Raw genomic sequence first — 22,837 nt, 5'->3', positions numbered from 1 at the left:
TACGTGCCTAGTACTATGGCAAATGCCAGAGAAATAAAAATAAATAAAACACAATCCCTGTCACTGTTCATATTTTTTATCTTCTTTTCCTTAGATAAATTCCTTTAACATTTCAGGTAATAAGGGCTTAATGATGATGAACTCCTTGAACTTCACCTTGTCTGAGAAGCGCTTTATGTGCCCTTCCATTCTAAATGAAAGCTTTGCTGGATAGAGCAATCTTGGATGTAGGTCCTTGCATTTCATGACTTGGAATACTCCTTTTCAGCCCCTTCTTGCCTGTAAGGTCTCTTTTGAGAAATCAGCTGACAGTCTGATGGGAACTCCTTTGTAGGAGTCACCAAGGTGACTGTCCCCTTATCTCTTGCTGCTTTTAGGATTCTCTCCTTCATTTTAATCTTGAGTAATGTAATTATGATGTGCCTTGGTGTGCTCCTCCTTGAGTCCATCTTCTTTGGGACTCTCTGGGCTTCCTGGAAATCTATTTCCTTTGCCAGATTGGGGAAGTTCTCCTTTATTATTTGTTCAAATAAGTTTTCCACTTGTTGCTCTTCCTCTTCCCTTACTGGTACCCCTATAATTCGGATGTTGGGACATTTAAAGATGTCCTGGAGGTTCCCAAGCCTCTCCTCATTTTTTTGAATTGTTTCTTCATTCTTTTTTGTTTGGTTGTTTCTTTCTTCCTTCTGGTCCACTCCACTGATCCAAGTCTCAGCTTTCTTTCCATCACTATTGGTTCCCTGTGCATTTTCCTTCCTTTCACTTAGTGTAGCCTTCATTTTTTCATCTAATTTTTGACCAAAATCAACCAGTTCTGTGAGCATCCTGATCACCAGTGTTTTGAACTGTGCATCTGATAGGCTGGCTACCTTTTGGTTGCTTAAAAGTATTGGCTCTGGGGCTTTGATCCATTCTTCCATTTGAGCCATTTTTTTTTGGGGGGGGGGGTTGGTGGTGCCTGTTATAGGGAGTGGAGACCTAGGTGTTCACCAGGGTGGGGCAACCCAATCCCTGAGTTGTGATTCTGTATGTGGGGGCAGGGGTCAGAGAGGGAACAACGGTGCTTGTACTGCTCGCTCTCAGATTTCAGTCCCATCTGTCCCTCCCCCAAGCAAACTGGGCCCTTCTGGTGCTGGTTCCTGGGTGGGTGGGCTTGTGTACATTCTAGGACCCTGTGGGTCTCTCCAACAAACTCTCCTGTAAGGATGGGAGTCTCTGCCGGCACCTCAACCCCCACAAGTCTTTTCATTCAGTGCTTTTAGGCTTTATTTCGCAGTGCTGGGGCCCTGGGTTTCGAGGTCTGTCTTGCTGCTTGTTTTTGCCTGGTTTATCTGCGCGTGAATGTGTGTCCACAGTCAGCCAGCCACCTTGCGCACCTCACTGGGTCTGCCCCTTTCCTTCCCACACCCAGGTCCGCCAGCCACAGCTTTTCCTGCTGCGACCCCTTTCCACCAGCCACTGACTCCACCCCTTACGGGTCTGGATGAATGGTTCATAGTCTGACTTGCGTACAGTCCAATTTCCTGTCTGTTCTGGTTGTGTTTTTGTTTCTAAATCTTTGTTGTCCTTAAATTTCGTTGTGTGAGGAGGCACAGTGTTTCTACCTATGCCTCCATCTTGGCTGGTCCAACTACCTTCTGAATATGTCTACCTATTGGTCTTGTCATTTCTTTAAATTCTACTTATCCAAAAAACAACCTTGTAGCCCTGGCTGGTGTAGCTCAGTGGGTTGAGCACAGGCCTGCGAACCACATGATTGCAGTTCGATTCCCAGTCAGGGCACATGCCTGGGTTGCAGGCCAGTTCCCAGCAGGGGATTCACAAGAGGCAAACATACACTGATGTTTCTCTCCCTCTCTAAAGATAAATAAATAAAATCTAAAACAAACAAACAAACAAAAAAACCCCCAAACTTGAACTAAAAAAAAAAAAACCTTGTCCTTCCAAGGCTGTTTGTTCTCTTAATACCCCTATTTCTATTAACGGCATTATCATTGCATTCAGGCATGGTTATATGATTGTTCTCTCTTCTCTATTCCCTATCATAAGCAGGGATATTCACACATTACACCCGTAACAGTCTTGCACCTAACTTCTAGGGTGCCTTTTAATTACTCAAAAGCCCTTAAACTTGGAGAATTCAGTATCTGGTGCCAGGTAACTCTAATACATAGCCCTATCACAAATAATGCTCTACTAAAAAGTTTTTAGTGATTCCTCTAGGACTATAGAACATGAAGTCCAAACTTCTGAGCATGGCTTTCAAGGGCTTCATAATCAGGATCCAAGCTACTCTACTAATTATATTTCACCTTGTCACCTCTGACATATTTAGTCAGATGGAACATGCCCCTTTCTTCATTTTCCAAATACCATTCTTTTGCTCTCATTATTCTTCCATACTTCATTCAGTTCTATTTCTGCTAATTGAAATATTTCAAAATAAGGTTGAATGTCTCCTTCATCTTAAAGCATCCTTGAATCTTTGTAGCCAGAAAATATCTCTTCTGTAAATTTCTGTAGCCCTTACTACTTGTATTAGTGCTTTTCTTATACATTTCACAGACTACCTTAATTATATTCTTATGTATTCATCTTTCCTTTCTGCCACCATAGCTCCAGTCCTTACACATAGAAATTATGATGAGTAATAAATTCACTGGGATAAACCTAATAACCTTTTTAGAGACTATTATAGTAGACTCAACATATATAATATACTAAATGATGTTTTCCATTTAATAATTCAAAAGCCATGAGTTTTTTTCTGTAATAAAGACTAGCTCACAGGATAATCATGAAGACTGATGATGTGCTTTAAACACACTTAAGTTTTCAGCAATGAAGATGCTATTATAAACCCACAATATCAGTATTTTTATACACCAGTGATTTCCAATAGAACTTTCTGTAATGATAGAAATTATCTGAGTGGTTCAACATGATAGCTACCAACTGGCCAGATGCAGCAACCAAGCATTTGAAATATGGCAAGTGTAAATGATTAGCTCAATTTTTAATTCTATTTACTTAATTTAACTTAAATTTAAATAGCCTATGTAGCTAGTAGATACCAGACAACAAAGCTATAAATGAAAAACACTTCAGAATTTGACTTTTAAAAGTTACAAGTTAACCATTTTCCACTATCTGCAGCAGTGTATGAGTGGAATGTAAAATGATGCAAACCCTTTTAGCAAAATGGCAGTCTCTCAGTTAAACATAAGTCATCATGTGATCCAGCAATTCCCCTAAGTGTATACCTGAGAGTATAAAAAATATGTATCCACATAAAAACTTGTACACATGTATTTATAGCAGCCTTATTCAAAATAGTCAACATGTGGAAATAACCCAAATATCCATTATTCACCATTACAATGGAATACTGTTCAGACATTAAAAATGGACAAAGTATTAATACAAGTTATGATATGGATAACCCTGAAGACATTATACTAAGTGAAAGAAGACAAATCACAAAAGACCACAAATTGTACAGTTACATTTATATGAACTGCCAAGAAGAGCCAAATTATAGAGGCAGATATAAAGCAGATTACTAGTTGCGTAAAGCTGAGGGAGATGGAGAGGATATGGGGTGACTAGTACAAAGTATGGGCTTTATTTTGGGATTAACGAAATGTTCTCAATGTGACTATGGTAATGGCTGCACAACTTTTAGAATACTAAAGGCCACTGAATTGTATCATTTATTTAAATAGGTAGTTGTGTACATGAGTTCTATACCTCAATAAAGCTGTTTTTTTAAAAAAAGCTACAGCTTTCATCAATCCACTAGAATAAATTTTAAGAAAAAAAGTATCAGATATTCAAGGAAAAAATGCATCACAATCAATGATAAATGCTTAGATAAGCCAAATTACTGAAGTATACCTACTTCAACCTTTTCATAGTTAAGTTACAGAAGCAACTGCTTTACAGAAAAATAGAATCACCACGATATAATTTACACTATAAACACTTCAGTATAATAGGTACAAAAATTTACGTTTGAAGTGGTAAGTGAGTGACAGGGCAAATATGAAATTTCTCAATGGTAAATGCATTAGTATATTTTCTGCTACCAATATCAAGTCTCTCCTGTCTTCAGTCAGCAACATTAAAATGTAAAATTATTATCAGTAATGGTCACCCCAGAATAATCATAAAGCTATACCTCAAAAACATCATCATGATTAACATGCTTCAAATTCTCAGAGGCTTTCGTATTTGCAGTTACTGGTAGATTCCCATGACTGATCTCAGCTTCAGGTTCACTAGTTTTCTGCACAGAGTTTCCTACCATGTACTTTTCTCTTTCCTCAGCTTTGCTTCTTACTGGAGTAGTACTTTCTGAAGTCTAAGTAAAAGAGAAGATAAAGAACTCATATTCCTTATGCTTTATAACTATTCTTGTATTATATTAAAGTTCACATGAAAATTTAAAAGTAAATATTTCCTATTCTGGATAAATCAAGGAAACTTTAAACATGGAAATCTGAAGCACTCAGATAAAAATGTTCATTATGGGGACATATGGTTCCCAAAGTTCCATGAGCCACATTAAACTTCACAATTTAGCTGAGGGTACATTTTATTTTAGAAGTTGTGAAACAGATGTTAATGACTGAGCTACTTAGCTCACCATGGTCAAATTTGGAATGATTAGAGTGCTTTTTTGTTCACTGTAAAATGTGTAACAACTTTAGTGACATAAAATTTGTTTCTGTGATAGTGTGAAATAAAAAAATCCATTAAAGAAACAAAATTTAGAGATGTGTGTAGGTTTCTGAAAGACCCCAAGGAAACGCCAACAGTCATAGCAATTAAATATACCATTAGTATTGGGGAGAATGAACTGATATTCCCTGGGGGTGGGATATTTCCATTACAACAAATTTTCTGACATTCATTACCTTATTCTTTGTTCAGGCAATGATTTTTTTAAAGGTTATGCTGACACTCTCCACCTTGAGAGTCTGCAAACACAGTGAAGTGGTAATAGCAAGTAGGGAGTTCACTGTTGTTACAGGTTTTATTTCAGTTAGCTGACAATACCACCCTAAATTTGGGAGTACATTTTAGTGTATACAAAAAGGATCACTATATCAATTATTTAAAATTTTGAAGAACGTGAAGTAGGTGTTGGTGAATTCTTTTGAACTGAGTTTTCTCACCTTCACACTCATATCATTATTTACAACTTGGTGATCTTCGTGTGGTTTCAAATCTTTTCCAGAGTCTTCATTAGTCTCTTCGTCTTTTAATCTATGTACAATGGTCTGAACAGTTTTGACCATATTCTTAAGCTCATCTGGGTATGGCGTTGGGTATCTCTTTAAATTTCCCTCCTAGAGAAATAAAATAGGCAAAATTTTAAATATGGGTAGATATTTCTAATGTCAACCTCAAAATTTAATGCATAAGCCATCTTAATTACATTTGATATCTGGCTATAGGTGTAAATGAAAACAAATGATAGGCATCTGAAAGCACTTAACACTCAAAAGTATGGTTTTATCAATAGTCAAAGATGTCACAGTTATAGATTTGTTTTAAAATTTTTCTTAATAGGCATTCACTTAGAAATATATGGAGTGAGTATTGCCAACACTGACACTTGGCTTTGAAACAGATATGTTTTCCAGGTAGATATTTATCCAGACACATACAAGGTTCCTACATTTATATATTAGGACTTAGGTGCATGGAATTAAACACTTCAAGGGCCCACCTGTCATTTTCTGGGATTCAGCTAATTTATATAAGGGGAAAAGAAATACATCCTTAAGTAACTTAAAAATGGGTATTTGCTACTTCTATCATGTGATACATATTCTCAATCCCATAATGAAATAAAAGGTTTGTAACAGGGCTCTTTATCCCTAAAAAACATATAAATAAATCCTTAAAAAAAGGAAAGGGGAAAATAATCTGTTTTTCTCTTATATTTATATACACTATGAAACCTGGTTTGTAATCACATAGTTTTATATTATTCTTAAATTATTCCATGTGACACATAATCAATAAAACTTCAAGCGCTTTGGAAGCAAGGAATGAAACCATACATTTCTTTGTATCCCCCAAAACAGTATAGCAGAGGCACACAGTAACCAATAAATATCAGCAGACTCACCCTAGGAGGTGCTTCCCTTTCATCTTTGTCTTCATCACATTCAAATGCCACTTGAGCCCGCTGCTTCCTCTGTTCTTCCCACAATGAAGGATTAAAACTTTCATTATCTGATATGAACATAACTAGGAAAAAAAGCAAAAGAAAAAAATATCCACTATATTTTACTGTAATAATGAAGAATTACTAGTTGCTCATCATTTCCTTTATGTATTTGTTAAAGAAAGTCAAACCCTGGCTGGTATTGCTCAGTGGACTGAACCAATGGATAGCTGGTTCAGTTACCAGTCGGGGCACATGCCTGGGTTGTGGGCCAGGTCCCCAATAGGGGGCACTAAAGAGGCAACCACACACTGATGTTTCTCTATTTTTCTCCCTCCTTACCCCTCTAAAATTAAATAAATGAAATGTTTAAAAATGTAACAATATATTTTTTATTTTAGTTATTTAAACAAATTTTAGAGCATATATATGCTTCTTAGTTTTAGTTATTGTTTGAATTAAAAAGCTAAGTATTTTTTATTTTACTTTACTTATTTACATATATTTAAAAGCATATATATGTTTTATATATATGCTTTAAATAAAATATACTCAAATATTTTCACAGAATATATATACTCATAACTACTTTTGAGTAGTTTTAGTCATTTTATGAATCATGCCTGGTTATTTTAGTGCAAGTAAAAATGAATGGGAAAAATTCTGAAGTCTCTATATGATAATAACAAAAGCAGATAAACTAAGCACTAACAACATTAACATAATAAATAAAAGATTAAACATGTTCTTTGGAGACTGGTTCAATCACAAGGAAAAAAACACTTTTGTTTGAGAAACTTTCTTTGGAATAATATCTATATTGATTGCTTTCTAATATTTTTCAGGTTTTTTTAATTTTTCAGAAATGATAAAAGTAAAATAAAGAATAAAGAATTTTTCAAGTTTGCTTTTTCCATCCTGTAACACAGGGCACAGAAAACTATTGAGTCAGACCCACTTCCTGTTTTTGTAGTCTGTGATCTAAGAATGGTTTTAATTTTTTAGTGGTTAGGGAAAAAAACAGTATTTCTTGACACACAAAAATTACATGAAATCTAAATTTGCCCACAAATACAATTTTATTAGATAGAACACACCTGTGCTCATTCGTTTACAAACTGTCTGTGACTGCTTTCACACCGACATGGCAGCATCAAGTAGTTTCAACAGAAACTTTGTGGTCTACAAAACCTAATATATTTATTAAATGGCCCTTTAAGTCCCAGTTAAGGGGACTAAATGGTAATAGGAAAAAATAAAATAAAGATTAAATTTTTTTAAAAAGGCCCTTTTTAGTACTTTGCCAGTACATTTAATAAGACATTAAAGTCTCTGATCTGTACTAAAAATTCATGCTTCTCTTTCCTCACAATTATTGTAAGTATTAGCATTTGATATTCCCACATAAAACAACTGCTTGAATACAGTATGTAGTTGATAGTGATACTATTTACAGGATGCTCACTATTTCCTATTATCCACAAATCACCTTCAGAAGAAAAGCAAAAAACTGAGACTTATGTCCGAGCAACTAAGGCAAACAAATACACAACCTACTGATGTATCTAAACATTTACTATGATTCCCTACCTACACTGCCCAAGTACAGTAAGCCAGAATTGGTCTATCAACTTTGAACTTAATTTCTGATGAACATTTGAGTCCTTGTATGAAACAAAATACTGACCATCTAAAATTAGATATACTATATTTTATTCCAGACATATTATTACCAAATTATATTGCTAACTATGGATTGGGGGCAGATTTAAATACATGGAAGACAAATCTTGTTTATAAAAGGCCTGCTTTTTCTCTAAGCTTTTAATTACAGATCCTTCAGTGAATGAAGCTATTTTACATGTGACATCTCAAAAGTCTTAATAGCTAATTTAATTCAAAAGCTAAAGTTCTGTTTCACCAAAATAAGTCTCATCAAATATACCCATGAAATAATAACTTAAAGCATATTTTTTATTTCTTCTTGCCAAGAACAAGAAATAGAATAGAGATATAATGAGTTTTCTAATTATTTATCACTAGTTATGGAGCAGAAATAAAACAACTTCAGTAAGTATTTCAAAGCCGTGTGCTAAATCTGCTAAAACAAATAATAATAATAGGTTATTTGATTTTGTCACAGTGCTAGTCCTTTATAGCCAGTGTTTCTCATTTTTTACAAAAAACCCTGCAAATGGTAGATGCTATTACTATTATTTCAAGAAAAGAAAACTGAAGCTTAAGAGTTTAATTTGCCTATGGTATATTTAAAAAATTAAAACTAATGCTTAATTTAGATGTTTTCTTCAGTGCCCATATGGATTAAGAGTTAATTTATTATTAACTTGAGGCCTTAAAGATTTTCACTGGTTTCACAAAAATACATAAAATTATATTTTAAGTGCCACATATAATATACATAACACACACACATTACAACAAAATCAGAAACAATCTTCTCCTTATTTAAAAGGCCTTAATACCATAATTGTTGAAAAAGCACTTGTGGCCAATAGTGAAGGGTATATTGCCCTTTTTTGGCAAAACGTGATTAAGAACTCAGAAGTAACATTTACACCCAGGATCCTACAGATTATCTTTACCTAGTGTGTAGATCCAATGGTAGTATTAATCCTACAACCAACAACAGAAGTGGATGAAATATTTCCTGATTTAATAATACCAATCACATAACACATAACATACATTCCCAACATTTGGATAAATGTGATTTAGAATACAGATACACATAATAGATGTTTGCTATTTAATTTCAATTATTTAAGGACATATATGATATGCATGTACCTCTAAACTCCACCACATATAACCATGAGATATTGCCTTATTACCCCATTTTTAGAGAATTTTATTGACCAATTCTCCAAATTTCCTTTAAACAGTACATCTCTGAGACTTAAAATTCACTTCACACCTTTGCTGTGACTTATTAATGTATTTTTAAAGAAAAGAGATTCTTAAATGCCTACCATCCTCTGTCCTTGGCTGCTGAGGGAACATGTAGTTAGTAAGCACCATTTTCTGGGTCTCTGAATCAGTCTCTTTTTGAAGAGGTATCAGGGGTTTGGACTAGGGAAAGAAAATAAAGGTTCTATTTTTAGTAATACTAAAGCAAATACATACCCAGCAATTCCTCTGAATAAGTACTCACCATTTTTCTATAAAGTATCAATGTGTAGAGTATAAAAACAAATTTATATATACATAATAAAACTTTAAGCATTCATTTAAAACCCCATAAAAACCTAAAAAATAAAATTTAATTTTTACTATAAAACACACATACTGGATTGTAATTACATCTCATTATCAATAAAGTTTTTAAAGATCTCATATACTAAGTATATCCACAGCTCAATAAATTACTTATCATAGTGATTTAATAAAGCTATAAAGCAAGCCTTTCCATTTCATGTATTTCCCCACTCTACTATTATTCCCTTTTGAGAAGATGCTTTGTAGAAACGATATAGAAGATTCAGTCTAGTTATCTGCAGGTTTCTTCTAGCTGAAAAGAGAGTACTTCAAACAAACAGTAAGCTGTAATCTGCCTCTCTCTTCACTCCTGTGTGTCCTGTCTCTATTACTGACACCAAAAGTTATTCAGAGGTACAACTAAAAGCCCATTATTTTGGACCTCATTTTTCCTTAAAATTTTTTACCTAACTGGTTATCAAGTGTTTTCAACTCACTTAATACTAATACTTGTGCCAGGCTACTGATCTCACATCCCCACAATCCAAACCTTGGCCGACTCCAGACAGGTAGGGAACTAACTACCCAATCCTCCCAGCCCCTGCCACCCTGTCAATTAATTTTTTGGACTTACTCTTATGAAAACCTTGCAACTAGCTCTAGTATTAATCCTATTAAACATTTCCTCTGTGGCCCCCTCCTTGCTCCACAATAAGCACATAAACTGCACTGCAGTGAAGATGACAAATGTCTCCTTCACTGAAAACTTTCTTTGACCTCCTTAGACAATGGAAATGGTGGGTGTACTCCTTTTCTAGAGCCAGGGCTTCTCTGAAGCCTTCTCAAATAAAGGTTGCTTATTCTCCAACACTTCATAAACCCTAGGCCAGGAGCTGCCTTATGCTTACAAATGCCCTGAGATCATTATTCTTATCTCCTCAAGTAAAAACACCTGTACTTTTGAAGAACATAAACCCTGCCTCTTCCATTTTTATGCCCTTTCCTAATATTCAGTGACCTCCAGTAGTACTCATCTATTCCTGACTTTTATGCCAATTTTTCCACAGTCATGGGTAATTCAAGAAATGTAAAATGTACATGACATATCCATACTTTCAGCCAAGTAAATAAATATTTCCTAGAGGAAAGTACAGCAAAAGAAACTAAAGCATAATCTAGAGCACTACGAGGGCACCAACAAATTCCTGAAAAAGAAAACTGAGGAGTGGCCAGGCAAAAGGACAACCAGCAAAGGATGGCAACACAGACACTATGCAGCTCTCTCTTTATTGCTCCTACGCTACTTGCTGATCAGCCTCACCAACACTGCCACCCCTGAATATTCAACTCGATCGCCATCATTCAACCCTGCTACTCTTCTAATACCTATCAAACTTTATTTTTCTTTGTAGCTCTGAAACTTTCCACAGATACTTGTTTCTCTGTCTCCCATGAGAATGTAAATAAAAAAAGAGCCTATTTGCTTCACCAATATATCTCCAGCTCCCAGAGCAGTTCATGGCCTACTACAAGCTTTTAATAAATGTTTGTCAAATAAAATAAGCCCCAGGTATAACTCTTAATTTCTAAGAAATGCCTCCTCCTTAAGGTGTGTGAAAGTGCTTAATTGTAAGTACAGTTTAAATTAATTATCAAATTTCTACAGATCTATGCCATAAAGAATCACTATAAAAACTAAAAAGTAAGGGAGTATCGTGTCTGACTTCCTAATGTGCCTATGGATTTAGGAGGAATTAGACAAATTCAACAGAATTTATTTTCTATAAATCTATACATATTTCATAAAAATTATCTGTAAATATTTTCTAAGATTTTCCTTACATAGAATATGTTTTTACATGTGTTCCCCAGTATAACTGCTCTTAAATGAGCCCATGTAAATCAGAATGTGTAGCTGTATAGCACTTGGAACTCAGTGGTTTACAGAAACCAGAATGCTCACCTGATTATCTGAGAGCCACATCGCTGTCAATTGCTGTAGCTTTGTAAAGCTAAAGGGCAAATTCTTTAATCTGTTGGAAGATATATAAACAAAAATTAAACTTTAAAATGAGAAATATTAAAATGAGAGTAAATCTAATGGTCTTCTACTAAACAATGTTATGCTATTGCATATGGAAGTAGGAACAGATAGTTAATTCAGGAAAAAAAGCTAATATAGGTCTTTGAATAGGATATAAAACAAAATATTATCCAGTTTTGAAAGAATACATTTTTAAGACCTAATTCTTCAACTGAATAAACTTGGCCAGGGGAAAAATAAATAATCTAAAAACCACAAAAAATTATCATGTAAGAAAAAATATTAACTATCCCTACCTTAATGAAAAGACATAGACACATTAAGAATGTCTCATAAAATTGCTTTGGATATTTTATTTGGATTTTGAGAGAACAAACTTATCAGAAGCACTCTTAGTGACAGTTTGTTATAAAAACTGCATTGATCTGTATTTCCTGTTAGCCAGCACTTTCATACTTAAGAAGACTATAATATAAATATTTATGAGGATGATAAATGAGAATAGAATCCTACATAAAATAAAATGCCTACCTTCTGTTTTATGCTTATCTACACTTTCATACCCATCTGCCAAGGCAATTTCTTAGAACCTAGGGCTCTAGTTTTAGGGTACAATGTATAGGCCAAAAGGAGAATTTAATTTTTAAAGGCAGTGGTTCCTCTTAAACAAAATGGAGCAGTTAGAATATCCTATGTAGTCAGAAAACTGAGTTTTAGTAAAACTCTACCCATTTTTTCCTATGTGAGTCACCTTAAATCTGAATCTTAATTTTCTCCTATATAAAACAGGAATATGTTACACTATTTCATAGGATTGTTTTGAATACTTTCTAAGATGCTATGAAAGCAAGATATAAAAATTCTCTGGAAAACGCTTTTATCAGTACAGCAGTTCTCCCTTATCCACAGAGGATGAGTTTCAAAGCCCTCCACCCCCTCTTGAAGCCAAGGATACTACCGAACCCTATGTATACTTTCCCTTCAAATACATATATACCATTCCCCTAAAAGAAAGCACTTTATGGTTTCTTTTTGGCATATCTGAATTGACAGCACTGCTATTCTTGTGCTTGGGGCCATTATTAAATAAAATAAGGATTACGTGAACATAGCGCTGTGGTATGGTGAGAGCTGATAAAAAAAAAAAGAGGGCTAAGTGACAAACACAGCAGGCAGCATGTACAGGTTGTATACACTGGACAAATGAATGATTCATGCCCACAGAGAGACGGCATGAGATTTCATCATCCTACTCAGAACAGCATGGAATTTAAAAGTTATAAATTGTTTATTTTTGGAATTTTTCCACTGACTATTTCAGACCATGATTGACTGCAGGTAACTGAAACTGAGTAAAGTGAAATCATGGGTTGGGGGACTACTGGATTCTATCTTTACCTCAGGAAAAAATTATGGACAATCTGTTCTTATCTTAAACATCATTGTAACTTATCAACCCTAGGAATCTATCTGCTCTACACCTTGGCTATGCTGTCCAACCTATATGATGGATGTCTAATCACACCACTGCTTGAAAAAAGGGTTTTTTTCCTTCAAAGAGGAAAGAAGATTACAGTAAAAGATGCTTTGTTCAACAGCAGTACTAAGGTGAAGATCTGATTTTAGGAATAAAAAAGTTGCAATAAAGGAGAGGATAAAGGTTGGATACCTAAGGTCAATAGGAAACAGACTGTGACAACCACAGTATGTTAATTAACATAAGATAAAATTAGATCATCATTGCAGTTAAAAATTCTATTTAAAAAATAAAATATGTATGAAAACAACACACATTAGATATTCGATCACACATAATGAAAATTGAATTTTATCTAATGTCTTCTATAAAGCAACCGATGAATACATTACAAACCTATTGTCACTTAAATTAATGACTTTTAATTTCTGCATATCACCCATTTCCTCTGGAAGTGTCTCAAGTTTATTAGAATGGAGAAACAGCACAGTTATATTTTTCCAGCTGCCAATCTGAAAAATAAAAATAAAATTGGGGAATCAGATATGTGCCCTAGTACTTAACAGACATTAGTAAAATATTTTCAAAAGTTATAAAAATACTCTTCTCATTTATAAAAGAAAATTTTATTTTCCCTTTTCAATTATTAATTTTCATGTAGGAAGTAAAGTACCTAGGTACCTCTTGTAAATCAATATAGCTAATAATTCTTCTGAAAAAGAACTTAGTTTCATAATTATTTCTGAAAGAAAATAAAATCATACTAGGTAGTGATAATAAATAATTAGAAAAATGAAAAAATAAAAATTCAAAAGAAATTTAAATTATAGTACCTCTGGGGGTAACTGTTGTAAATAATTATGATCTGCAGCAAAGGTTCTTATATTACTAAGCTGCCCAATAGATGAAGGCAAAGCTTCAACTTCATTGAAGCTACAATCCAGTTCTTCTATTGATACTAACCTTTAAGAAAGAAAACATACATTAAAAAAAATTCCTTACATATAATTCAACATTTAAGAATATAGGAACATTTGAACTTGACTTTAAAAAACTAACAAAACTATCTCCACTAAGAGAAACTTCACCAATAAAAAACTGGCCTATCTTTATTATAAATGTACCCAGATAGTAATCAATTATTTATTTAAATGTTTATGACGTCTTCTTTAGATGCTATTTATGCAATTACCTGAAAATGTATATGGCATGCTGAACTGAAAGAATTCACAAAAATCTTACCCTCCTATAGAGTCTGGTAGATACATTAATTGATTTTCATCTATTTTAAGAGTTGTTACATTCTTCAATGAACCTGTTGAGGGAAGGAATAATATGTAATTTTCCAGCTTGAAAGAGAAGCAAGTCAACCAGCAGTCAGTTGAACACAAACTGCACTTGACATTAATCATAAAGAACTTTCCCAATCAATCTGGAGACACCATACCAACCCCATCACTCTCTAGTCCCCTACCCTGTATTTTCTATTTTCACCTACGTATCACCTCGTAACATTAGTGTGTATTTAACGATGTAATCCCACTGAAATGTAGGTGTCATAACGGAGTAGGGACTTTTATCTGCTTTGTTCACTGTAATAGTCCTCTTCTTTAAAATGCCACATAGTAGAGTAAAAACATGCAATACAAATTTGTGGTATTAATGAATTAAAGAAATGGTACCACGAAAGTAGTTTTTATAGGTGTGTAACAAACTATCCTATGAACACTAAGTACTAAAACAATAAAATGGAGCTTAAGTTAAAATTAAACACACTGAATGAATTTTAGCAGAATTTGCAAAATCTAAACTGAGCTAAAACAACTATGTGGTTCAACTGAAAAATATACAAAAATATGGTTTTGGTTTTTAATTTAAACATCACAAAGATATCAAGATTTAACTTTGTAGTTCTTTAATCAAAATAATTCAATTCCCTTGATGCACAATGAGACAAGCAACTAGACAAATCAATATATACTCTCACAGAATTTGCTACACTGGTCTTTCTTCTCAGTGAGTCTAAAATGAAGTAAGATTGAAAAAGTCATCAGATTAAAGGCTATGATCAAAATAAAACAAATAAAGGAAAGGAAAGAATTAAACCAAGTTTGGAAAAATTAACCTCTTTTTAAAAAAGATTAAATTTTATTACAGTGATAAAAATGATGCTTCCTTAAAGAAAAACACAGTAACATCAACATAGGTGTAAACTCTATGACTGATCAAATCAGGAAAAAATTCAGTAAGATTTGTGCCTTCAGACTGCCTCTCAAGATGGAGGCATAGGTAGAAATGCTTTTGCCTCCTTGCACAATCATATAAAGAATTACAACCAGATCTCAAAACTAATAATATCCAGAACTGTCAGAAAATCGAGTTGCATGGAAGTCTGACAACCAAGGATTTAAAGAAGACACATTCATTTAGATGGGTGGGAGGGGCAGAGTTGCAGAGAGGCAGCACGGTGTGGAAAGGCAGCGGTAGGGCACAGGACAGGTGGGAGGGATACCTTGGGAGAAAACGATCCCAACCCAGCCACACTGCACTGCCAAGTCCAACACCAGGAAGATAGAGCCCCACTATTTCTGGCTGTAAAAACCAGCAAGAGTTGGGGAGGCAGAAGACACTGCCAGATTTTTGCTGCTTAAAGGGCCAGCACAGTCTTAGACCATACCCAAAGGCATCCACTCCAGGATTCACCACTGGGGCAGCAGCTAGAAGGGTGCCCGTAGCACACAGGAAGGGGGGTGAAGTGACTGAAAATAGGGTGAGCACCAGGCAGACCACCAGAAGCCAGGTGGCTGCAGTGCCCCCTCTCAGAGCCCTCCCCACACAGCCACAAAGCATGAAGCGGGTTATCCCTTCTTGGAAATTACCAAAAGTTCCGTCCCACACAATTTAGAGGTGCCTTTTCTACACAGGCCACACTACTAAGACAGGGAGTAAAAGCATTTTTACTTAATACACAGAACTAAACACAGGGAAGCTGCTTAAATTGAGGAGGCAAACAAAAATGGCCCAAATGAAAGAAAAGAACAAAACCCCAGAAGAATAACTAAGCCAAATGAAGATAGCCAACCTATCAAATGCAGAGTTTAAAAAACTAATTATCAGGATGCTCAGAGAACTCCTTGAGTATAGCCAAAAAAATGAAGAAATGAAGGTCACAATAAGTGAAATAAAAAATAATCCACAGGAAACCAACAGAGAAGGGAAGGAAGGTGGGATTCAAATCAGTGCTTTGGAACAGAAGGAAGAGATAAACATTTCACCAGAACAAAAAGGAAAAAGAATTCAAAAAATTGAGAACAATATAAGGAGCCTTTGAGATACCTCCAAACATGCCAAAATCCAAATCATAGGGATGTCAGAAGAAGAGGAAGAAGAGCAAGAAATTGAAAACTTATTTGAAAAAATAATGAAAGAAAACATCCTAATTTGGTGAGGGAAATAGACATACTAGTCCAGGAAGCACAGAGTCCCAAAACAAGTTGGACCCAAAAAGGAACACATCAAGACACATCATAATTAAAATGCCAAATGTTAAAGATGAAGGGAGAATCTTAAAAGGAGCAAGAGGAAGGCAGAGAATTACCTACAAAGGAGTTCCCCTAAGACTGTCAACTGATTTCTCAAAAGAAACTTGGCAGGCAAGTGGGGATTGCAAGAAATATTCAAAGTGATGAAAAGCAAGGACCTACAACCTAGATTACTCTATCCAGAAAAGCTATCATTTAGAATGGAAGGGCAGATAAAGTGCTTCCCAGACCAGGTAAAGCTAAAGAAGTTCATCACCACCAAGCCAGTATTACAGGAAATGTTAAAAGGGAGTTATTTAAGAAAAAGAAGATCAAATCATTAACATTAAAAAAGGCAACAAATTCACAACTGAATCTAAAAAACAAAAACAAAGCAAACAACCAGAACAGAAACAAAATCATAGATATGGAGATCATTTGAAGGGTTATCAGCTGGGAGGGGGAATGGGGTGAATGGGGAAATGGTGCAGGGATTAAGAAGCTTAATTGGTAGGAACAAAATAAACATGAAAAAGTTAAGAACAGCATAGGAACTCTGGCTGGTGTGGCTCAGTGGATTGAGTGCCAGCCTGAGAACAGAAGGGTCACCAGTTTGATTTCCAGTCAGGGCACAAGCCTGGGTTGCCTGCCAGTCCAGGTCCCCAGTAGGGGGGCACATGAGAGGCAACCACACACTGATGTTTCTCTCCCTCTCTTCCTCCCTTCCCCTCTCTAAAAATAAATTTTTAAATATTTTTAAAAAGAAACACAAAATAGTCTTTAAAAATAGCATAGGAAATGAGGAAGCCAAAGAACTTACATGTAGGACCCACGGACATGAACTAAGGGAACTAAGGGAACTAAGGGAACTAAGGGAACTAAGGGAACTAAGGGAACTAAGGGAACTAAGGGAACTAAGGGAACTAAGGGAACTAAGGGAACTAAGGGAACTAAGGGAACTAAGGGAACTAAGGGAAGGGGTGTACCAAGTAGACAGGGGCAAGGAGGAAAAAACTGGGACAACTGTAATAGTATAATCAATAAAATATACTTTAAAAAATAATAAAAATTTACTTTGATCAATCTGAAAGATTTGTGGCTTCAGCAGTGAAGTAGTAAAACTATGTCAATAAATCAAGCAACGGCAAAAACTTAATTTCTCAGCTTTTATATTACTAAAAATTAATTACAGGAATTAGAAAGTAATACAAACCAATAGTCTCAGGCAGTTGTTGAAGTGAATTGCTTGATAATATGAGGTCTTGAAGGTTTTCACATGCTGAAATTCCTTCTTCAACCACTTCAATATTATTTTTAGAAAAATCCAAATATGTGAGCTGTTTCAAACTACCAATAAACTGTAAGTAAAAAAAAAAAAAAAAGGAAAATCTAATGACTCTATCAACCATAAGTAATTTGTAAAACATTTAGGTACTATACCTAATGCCAAGTTGTAATTTGTAATTAAAAGTTTTACATGAGAAGAAACTCATCAATTTTTTAAAGAATACCATTAGTAATATATTCAGTAATTAAGAGAAGAGCTCCTACGAATTTTATCCCAGCAGAGTGACAAAGAACATATACTTTTCTTTGGGAAGTCAGCTGTCCATCTTTGGCTAGGGAGAGAGCAAATACTCATATTTTTTCAGACCATAAAACACACCTAGGTTTTAGAGAAAAATAGGAAAAATAATTTGAAGCAAAAATTGTGGTAAAATATTTAGTAACATAAATAACATAACATTTCACCAATGTAAAATGCAAACAGAACTCAACAGCAGCATTAACAACCACTATTCCTCCCATATGGGGAGGAGCGTCTTATAGTCCAAAAAATAAGGTGTGTAGATTTTTATACTTCAGAGTATGGGAGCAAACAAAATGTCATTTGGTAAGACAGAAATTACATGGAAAATATCCCAGGTGAACAACTGTATGGGCAAGGACATAAACGTAATCCATGGTATTAAAAAGAATATATTACAAAAGTTTATTATAGACATATTTCTGATTTTAATCAAGCATGTGTTGACAGTATAAAATATAATTTTATAACTATTTAATTCTATTAAGAACCAGTAATTTGAAAACTTACAATACATAAAACTGCAAAGATGCAGAGCAATAAGTAAAGCCATTTGAAATTTGATATACTTACGCCTGGAATAAAAGTCAGTCTATTACCATCCATCCAAAATTCTTTCAATCCATTTAGTTGCTCAAGTACTTCAGGCTGTTTGGATTAGGAGGAAGAGGCAAATCTAATTATTTATTTGAATGTCTGTGGGTGACAAAAAGCCCCCGGAAACTTCTAGTAACTTTTAGGTTTTTTTGAACATTTTTTACTTACTTATTTTTAGAGAGAGGAGAAGGGAGGGACAAAGACAGGGAGAGAAACATTGGTGTGAAAGAGAAACACCGATCAGTTGCCTCTCACATGCACCCAGACTGGGGACTGAACCTGCAACCCAGGCATGTGCCCTGACTGGGAATCAAACTGGTAAACTTGTAGTTTGTGGGATGACACCCAAGTAACTGAGCCACACCAGTCAGGATGATAACTTTCAGTTTAAAACAAAAAAAATGAAGGAAAATACAAAAGAGTCAAGCCTTTTTACTGTATTGTAGTTAGAGTACTATTACTAAAGAACACAAAGATAGACATTTCCTAACAGATTACAAAAAATTCATTTAAGCTTTTGATTACATAATAGGTTCAAGTATTTATACAATTAATAAAGAAAAACTTAAGGGCCACTGCTTTCAAGAATACAAAGAAAAGATACTCTCAATTTCCTGTAACAAGCTTTCAAGAAAAAGAGGAAAGAAAAGAATAGGGCAACATATTTCTTAAACATCCAATAATAAAGGAAAGGTAAGTAAGCAAGCCACAATCACATAAGCTAATTCTGTTATTTTACACTCGCAGCAATTACATGGTGAAATAGTGTTTATAATATGATGCTGAGGACCAAAAATAACCAATCAGTTATTGATTAATAACCAATTAATATGTTCTTTAAACATACTCCTTTCCTTTTTCAATCAGCATCATAGTACACTGTGCATACAAAACAAAAGCGTAATCCAGAGATCTCACTGCCAACTCAAAAATAATAGTTTTTTCCACTTGATATTTTTTCCCCTTTAGCTACTGAATAAAAGTATTACAGAGAAGTGTTTTATCACTAAATAAATTCTGAAGCAATACCCCTGAAAGTTATTTTTGATCAGGAAGTAGTACTTTCCTGTTACATTCTGATCTGATGAAATACTGTTTTTCCTTTATAATCTCTCACTTCCTACTCCCTATGCCTACAAACTTTTGGATACCTTTTTCCATGGGTTTCTCATTAATTTTACATTTTATCCTTACTTTTGTCAAATGTTTCTATCTGGTTAACTTTCCCTGTTAAGAATTTCCCTATCTTGTCTCTCAAAAATGTATGTATGTCTTTCCCTAATTTTATACTTAAAAGTACAGAGAATACATTAATTTTCACATTTTGTTCTTGAAAAAATATAAGAGTATGGACAGCAAGATTGGTGAGAACTTACCACTTCTGTGAATTCATTACTCCCCAAATCCAATCTTTCCAGCTGGGTCAGTCTATTCATGGTTCTGTGTACAATGGATTAATAAAGAATTAAGTATATAAAAACATTAATTAATGGAAGCTGTCAAATTAATAGTGGAAAACATTCTTTGTAATGTATCTTGTTGTATAGGCTTTTACATAGTGACAAAACAAAAATAATTTTCTAAGAAAAATCATCATACAGTTATGCCTCACTTGATAATGGGGATATGTTCTAAGAAACACATTGTTAGGTGATTCCATTGGTGTGTGGACATCATAGAGCATTCTTATGCAAACCTAGATGGTTCAGCCTAGTACACACCTAGGCTATGTAGTATAGCCTGTTGGTCCTAGGCAACAGCCTATACAGCATGTTACTGTACTGATTACTGTAGGCAGCTGTAGCATAACAATATCTGTATCTGAACACAGAAAGTTACAATAATACTGTATAAAAGACAAAGTATGTGCATGTGTAATTTCATCATCTCTGGAAATTTAACATATTAGAAATAGTAAATGAAATAAAACTCAAATGTTTCTCTAGATTTTTAGTGGGGAAAAAAAAGAGACATTTTCATTTTAATGTCAGTATGTTATAGACCTAACATTAGATAAAGCTAATCTTCCCCAACCCTTCCATTTTAAATATGCCATTCTATCAACTCTAACAAACCAATTCATCTCACAAACCCAATTTTTCTTAAGCTGCTTTATTTAACTTAGATTAACTGAGTGTCTTTTCTCAGGTACTATGAGGTAGTATAATTCTATTTCCCTCACTCCTGTCTGTCTTTGTCCAGAAATCTTTTAAGTCAGTTCTAGTTTGCTTCATAGCAAAGCAAAGGTGTTTTCAAGATCTTTCTCCAGAAAGATGCTATGATATTTAACTCCTACATCCCTAATACTGTATCAGGTGGACATTTTAGAAAAGTAAAAACGGCTGTGAGGTGGGGGAAAGACTGAAAGAAGAAAACACAATCTTATTTTTCTGAATTCAATCTTCTTATAATGACTAGATAACATAAAATTCACATGTGGCAATTAAATGCTGTATCAACAAGGGAAAGTTACAAAAGAGGGTATGAAAAGGAAAAGTAGTGCATTGAAAAACTTCAATTTCAAATGACATCCTTAAAAAGTTATGTTTTAAAACTGATTTAGGAAAATGTAAATGACATATATATGCAATAAAAGAAGAAATATAGTGTAAACAAATACAGTGTAAAAGCATCTCCATCTTAACTTGTTACAACTTATACTGGCAACTGTGATCCTACTCCTACATTTCAAAAATTTCATTTTAATTTCATTTTCAAGTCTTTTCATTTAAGATCTGGCTTTCCACTCCAAAAAGAAAGTAGAAACGAGAGCCCTCAAATTTCCTCCTACTTCTAAAATTCTTTTGCATTTAACTCATTTTTATGTTCTAAGAGGAAAAATACATATCCTTTATGTCTTACTACTGTGTCCTCTAGTATTAAGATGGTATTAAATTTCACTTAGCTACATACCTACAACAGCTTTCCCACTGCTCTAATCTTTGATTATAAAAAGGTTCACTTACACAGCTTAAATGCATGTGACTTTATATAGTTTGTGACTCAAAGGTTTTAACCACATCTTAAAAAGAAAGTAGGAAAGAATTCTATTTGCAAACTTTAAGTTAAGGAGTTAAAATAAGTTAATTCCTTATGATCAGATACAACATATTAACTGTAGAATTTTCAATAAACAATTTACATCTTTATTATTCAAATCTCTTAGAAAACAGTAAGTTTTGTGTTAAGAAGTCATTAATGCCAATATCAAATGGGACAGTAATGGAGCTGTAATTGAACAATAAAAAATGAAAAAAATGCAAATCATAATTCCCACTTTAATTTATACTCACAAACTATCACTAATAATTCCAGCAATAATTCCTACACTGAACAATTATTAAGCTAATATATAATGTCTTTTGGGAATCAAAACTAGATATACTTGTCCTGGCGTGGTAGGTCTGTTGGTTATAGCATCCAGATATGACAGGTTTAGCCCCCAGTCAAGCCACACAGAAGAATCAATCACTGAATGTGTAAGTGAATCAACAAATTGACGTTTCTCTCCCCATTTCTCCCTCTCTAAAAATCAGTAAATTAAAAAAAGAAAAAAACTTTGGACTTTGCCCTCAAAGATTACAGTCATGGGAGGGAAAGGGGAGATCCAAGTGCATGTGCGCATGTTATATATGTGGGTCAGGTAAGACGCGAGTGAAATTATAAAAAATTGGACTAGTGTGGTAAATGTCATAATAGATATAATAAACAAGATGCCACAGAAGTTGAGTAAACAGAACTAACTCCTCTGGAACTGGAGATACTACTTTGAAGAGGGGACAGTTAACTCTTAACAAATTATAACAGGAGTCATCAAAATTTTCTGTAAAGGGGCTGATAGGAAATATTTTAGTCTTTGCATACAATTTCTGTCACAAATACTACACTCTACTACTTGCTTTTTGTAAAGCAAAAAACGACCACAGACAATATGTAAATGAATGAATGTGGTTGCAATGAAACTTTATTACAAAAATAGGCAGATTGAACCATAAACTATAGTTTGCCAATGCCTAAAGTGTAAAAAATGTAGCAATGAATTCAGGGTATTTTAAGATATTTCTTTAATAAATGAACACAGACTACACAGTGTATTTTTTTAAATCCTTCCCCAAAGATATGTTTATTGAAGAGAGACATATGAGAAACATCGCTCTGCTGCCTCCTGTATGCGCCCCAACCATGGATGGAACCTGCAACCTAGATATGTGCC

At 34.3% G+C, this 22,837-nt stretch overlaps 1 protein-coding gene across 8 annotated transcripts in view; it reads right to left on the bottom strand.

Annotated features, from left to right (window-relative positions):
- Window positions 1-22,837, bottom strand: part of ERBIN (erbb2 interacting protein) — a 117,180-nt gene that overhangs the window by 19,648 nt on the left and 74,695 nt on the right. For all 8 annotated transcript variants that reach the window (XM_053657424.1, XM_037150807.2, XM_037150803.2 and 5 more), the window contains 11 exons: window positions 20,001-20,064; window positions 18,601-18,675; window positions 17,653-17,797; window positions 14,161-14,233; window positions 13,752-13,881; window positions 13,315-13,430; window positions 11,361-11,430; window positions 9,172-9,271; window positions 6,143-6,264; window positions 5,181-5,354; window positions 4,181-4,363 (listed from right to left, as the gene is read on the bottom strand). In XM_053657424.1, coding sequence (XP_053513399.1) covers window positions 4,181-4,363; window positions 5,181-5,354; window positions 6,143-6,264; window positions 9,172-9,271; window positions 11,361-11,430; window positions 13,315-13,430; window positions 13,752-13,881; window positions 14,161-14,233; window positions 17,653-17,797; window positions 18,601-18,675; window positions 20,001-20,064 — 1,252 coding nt within the window. The remainder of the gene's footprint in view (window positions 1-4,180; window positions 4,364-5,180; window positions 5,355-6,142; window positions 6,265-9,171; window positions 9,272-11,360; window positions 11,431-13,314; window positions 13,431-13,751; window positions 13,882-14,160; window positions 14,234-17,652; window positions 17,798-18,600; window positions 18,676-20,000; window positions 20,065-22,837) is intronic.

This window comes from Artibeus jamaicensis, unplaced genomic scaffold (assembly GCF_021234435.1).
Source record: "Artibeus jamaicensis isolate MK-2021 breed Jamaican fruit bat unplaced genomic scaffold, CSHL_Jam_final scaffold_369, whole genome shotgun sequence".
Classification (NCBI taxonomy): domain Eukaryota; kingdom Metazoa; phylum Chordata; class Mammalia; order Chiroptera; family Phyllostomidae; genus Artibeus; species Artibeus jamaicensis.
This window is presented reverse-complemented; position numbering and strand designations above follow the sequence as displayed.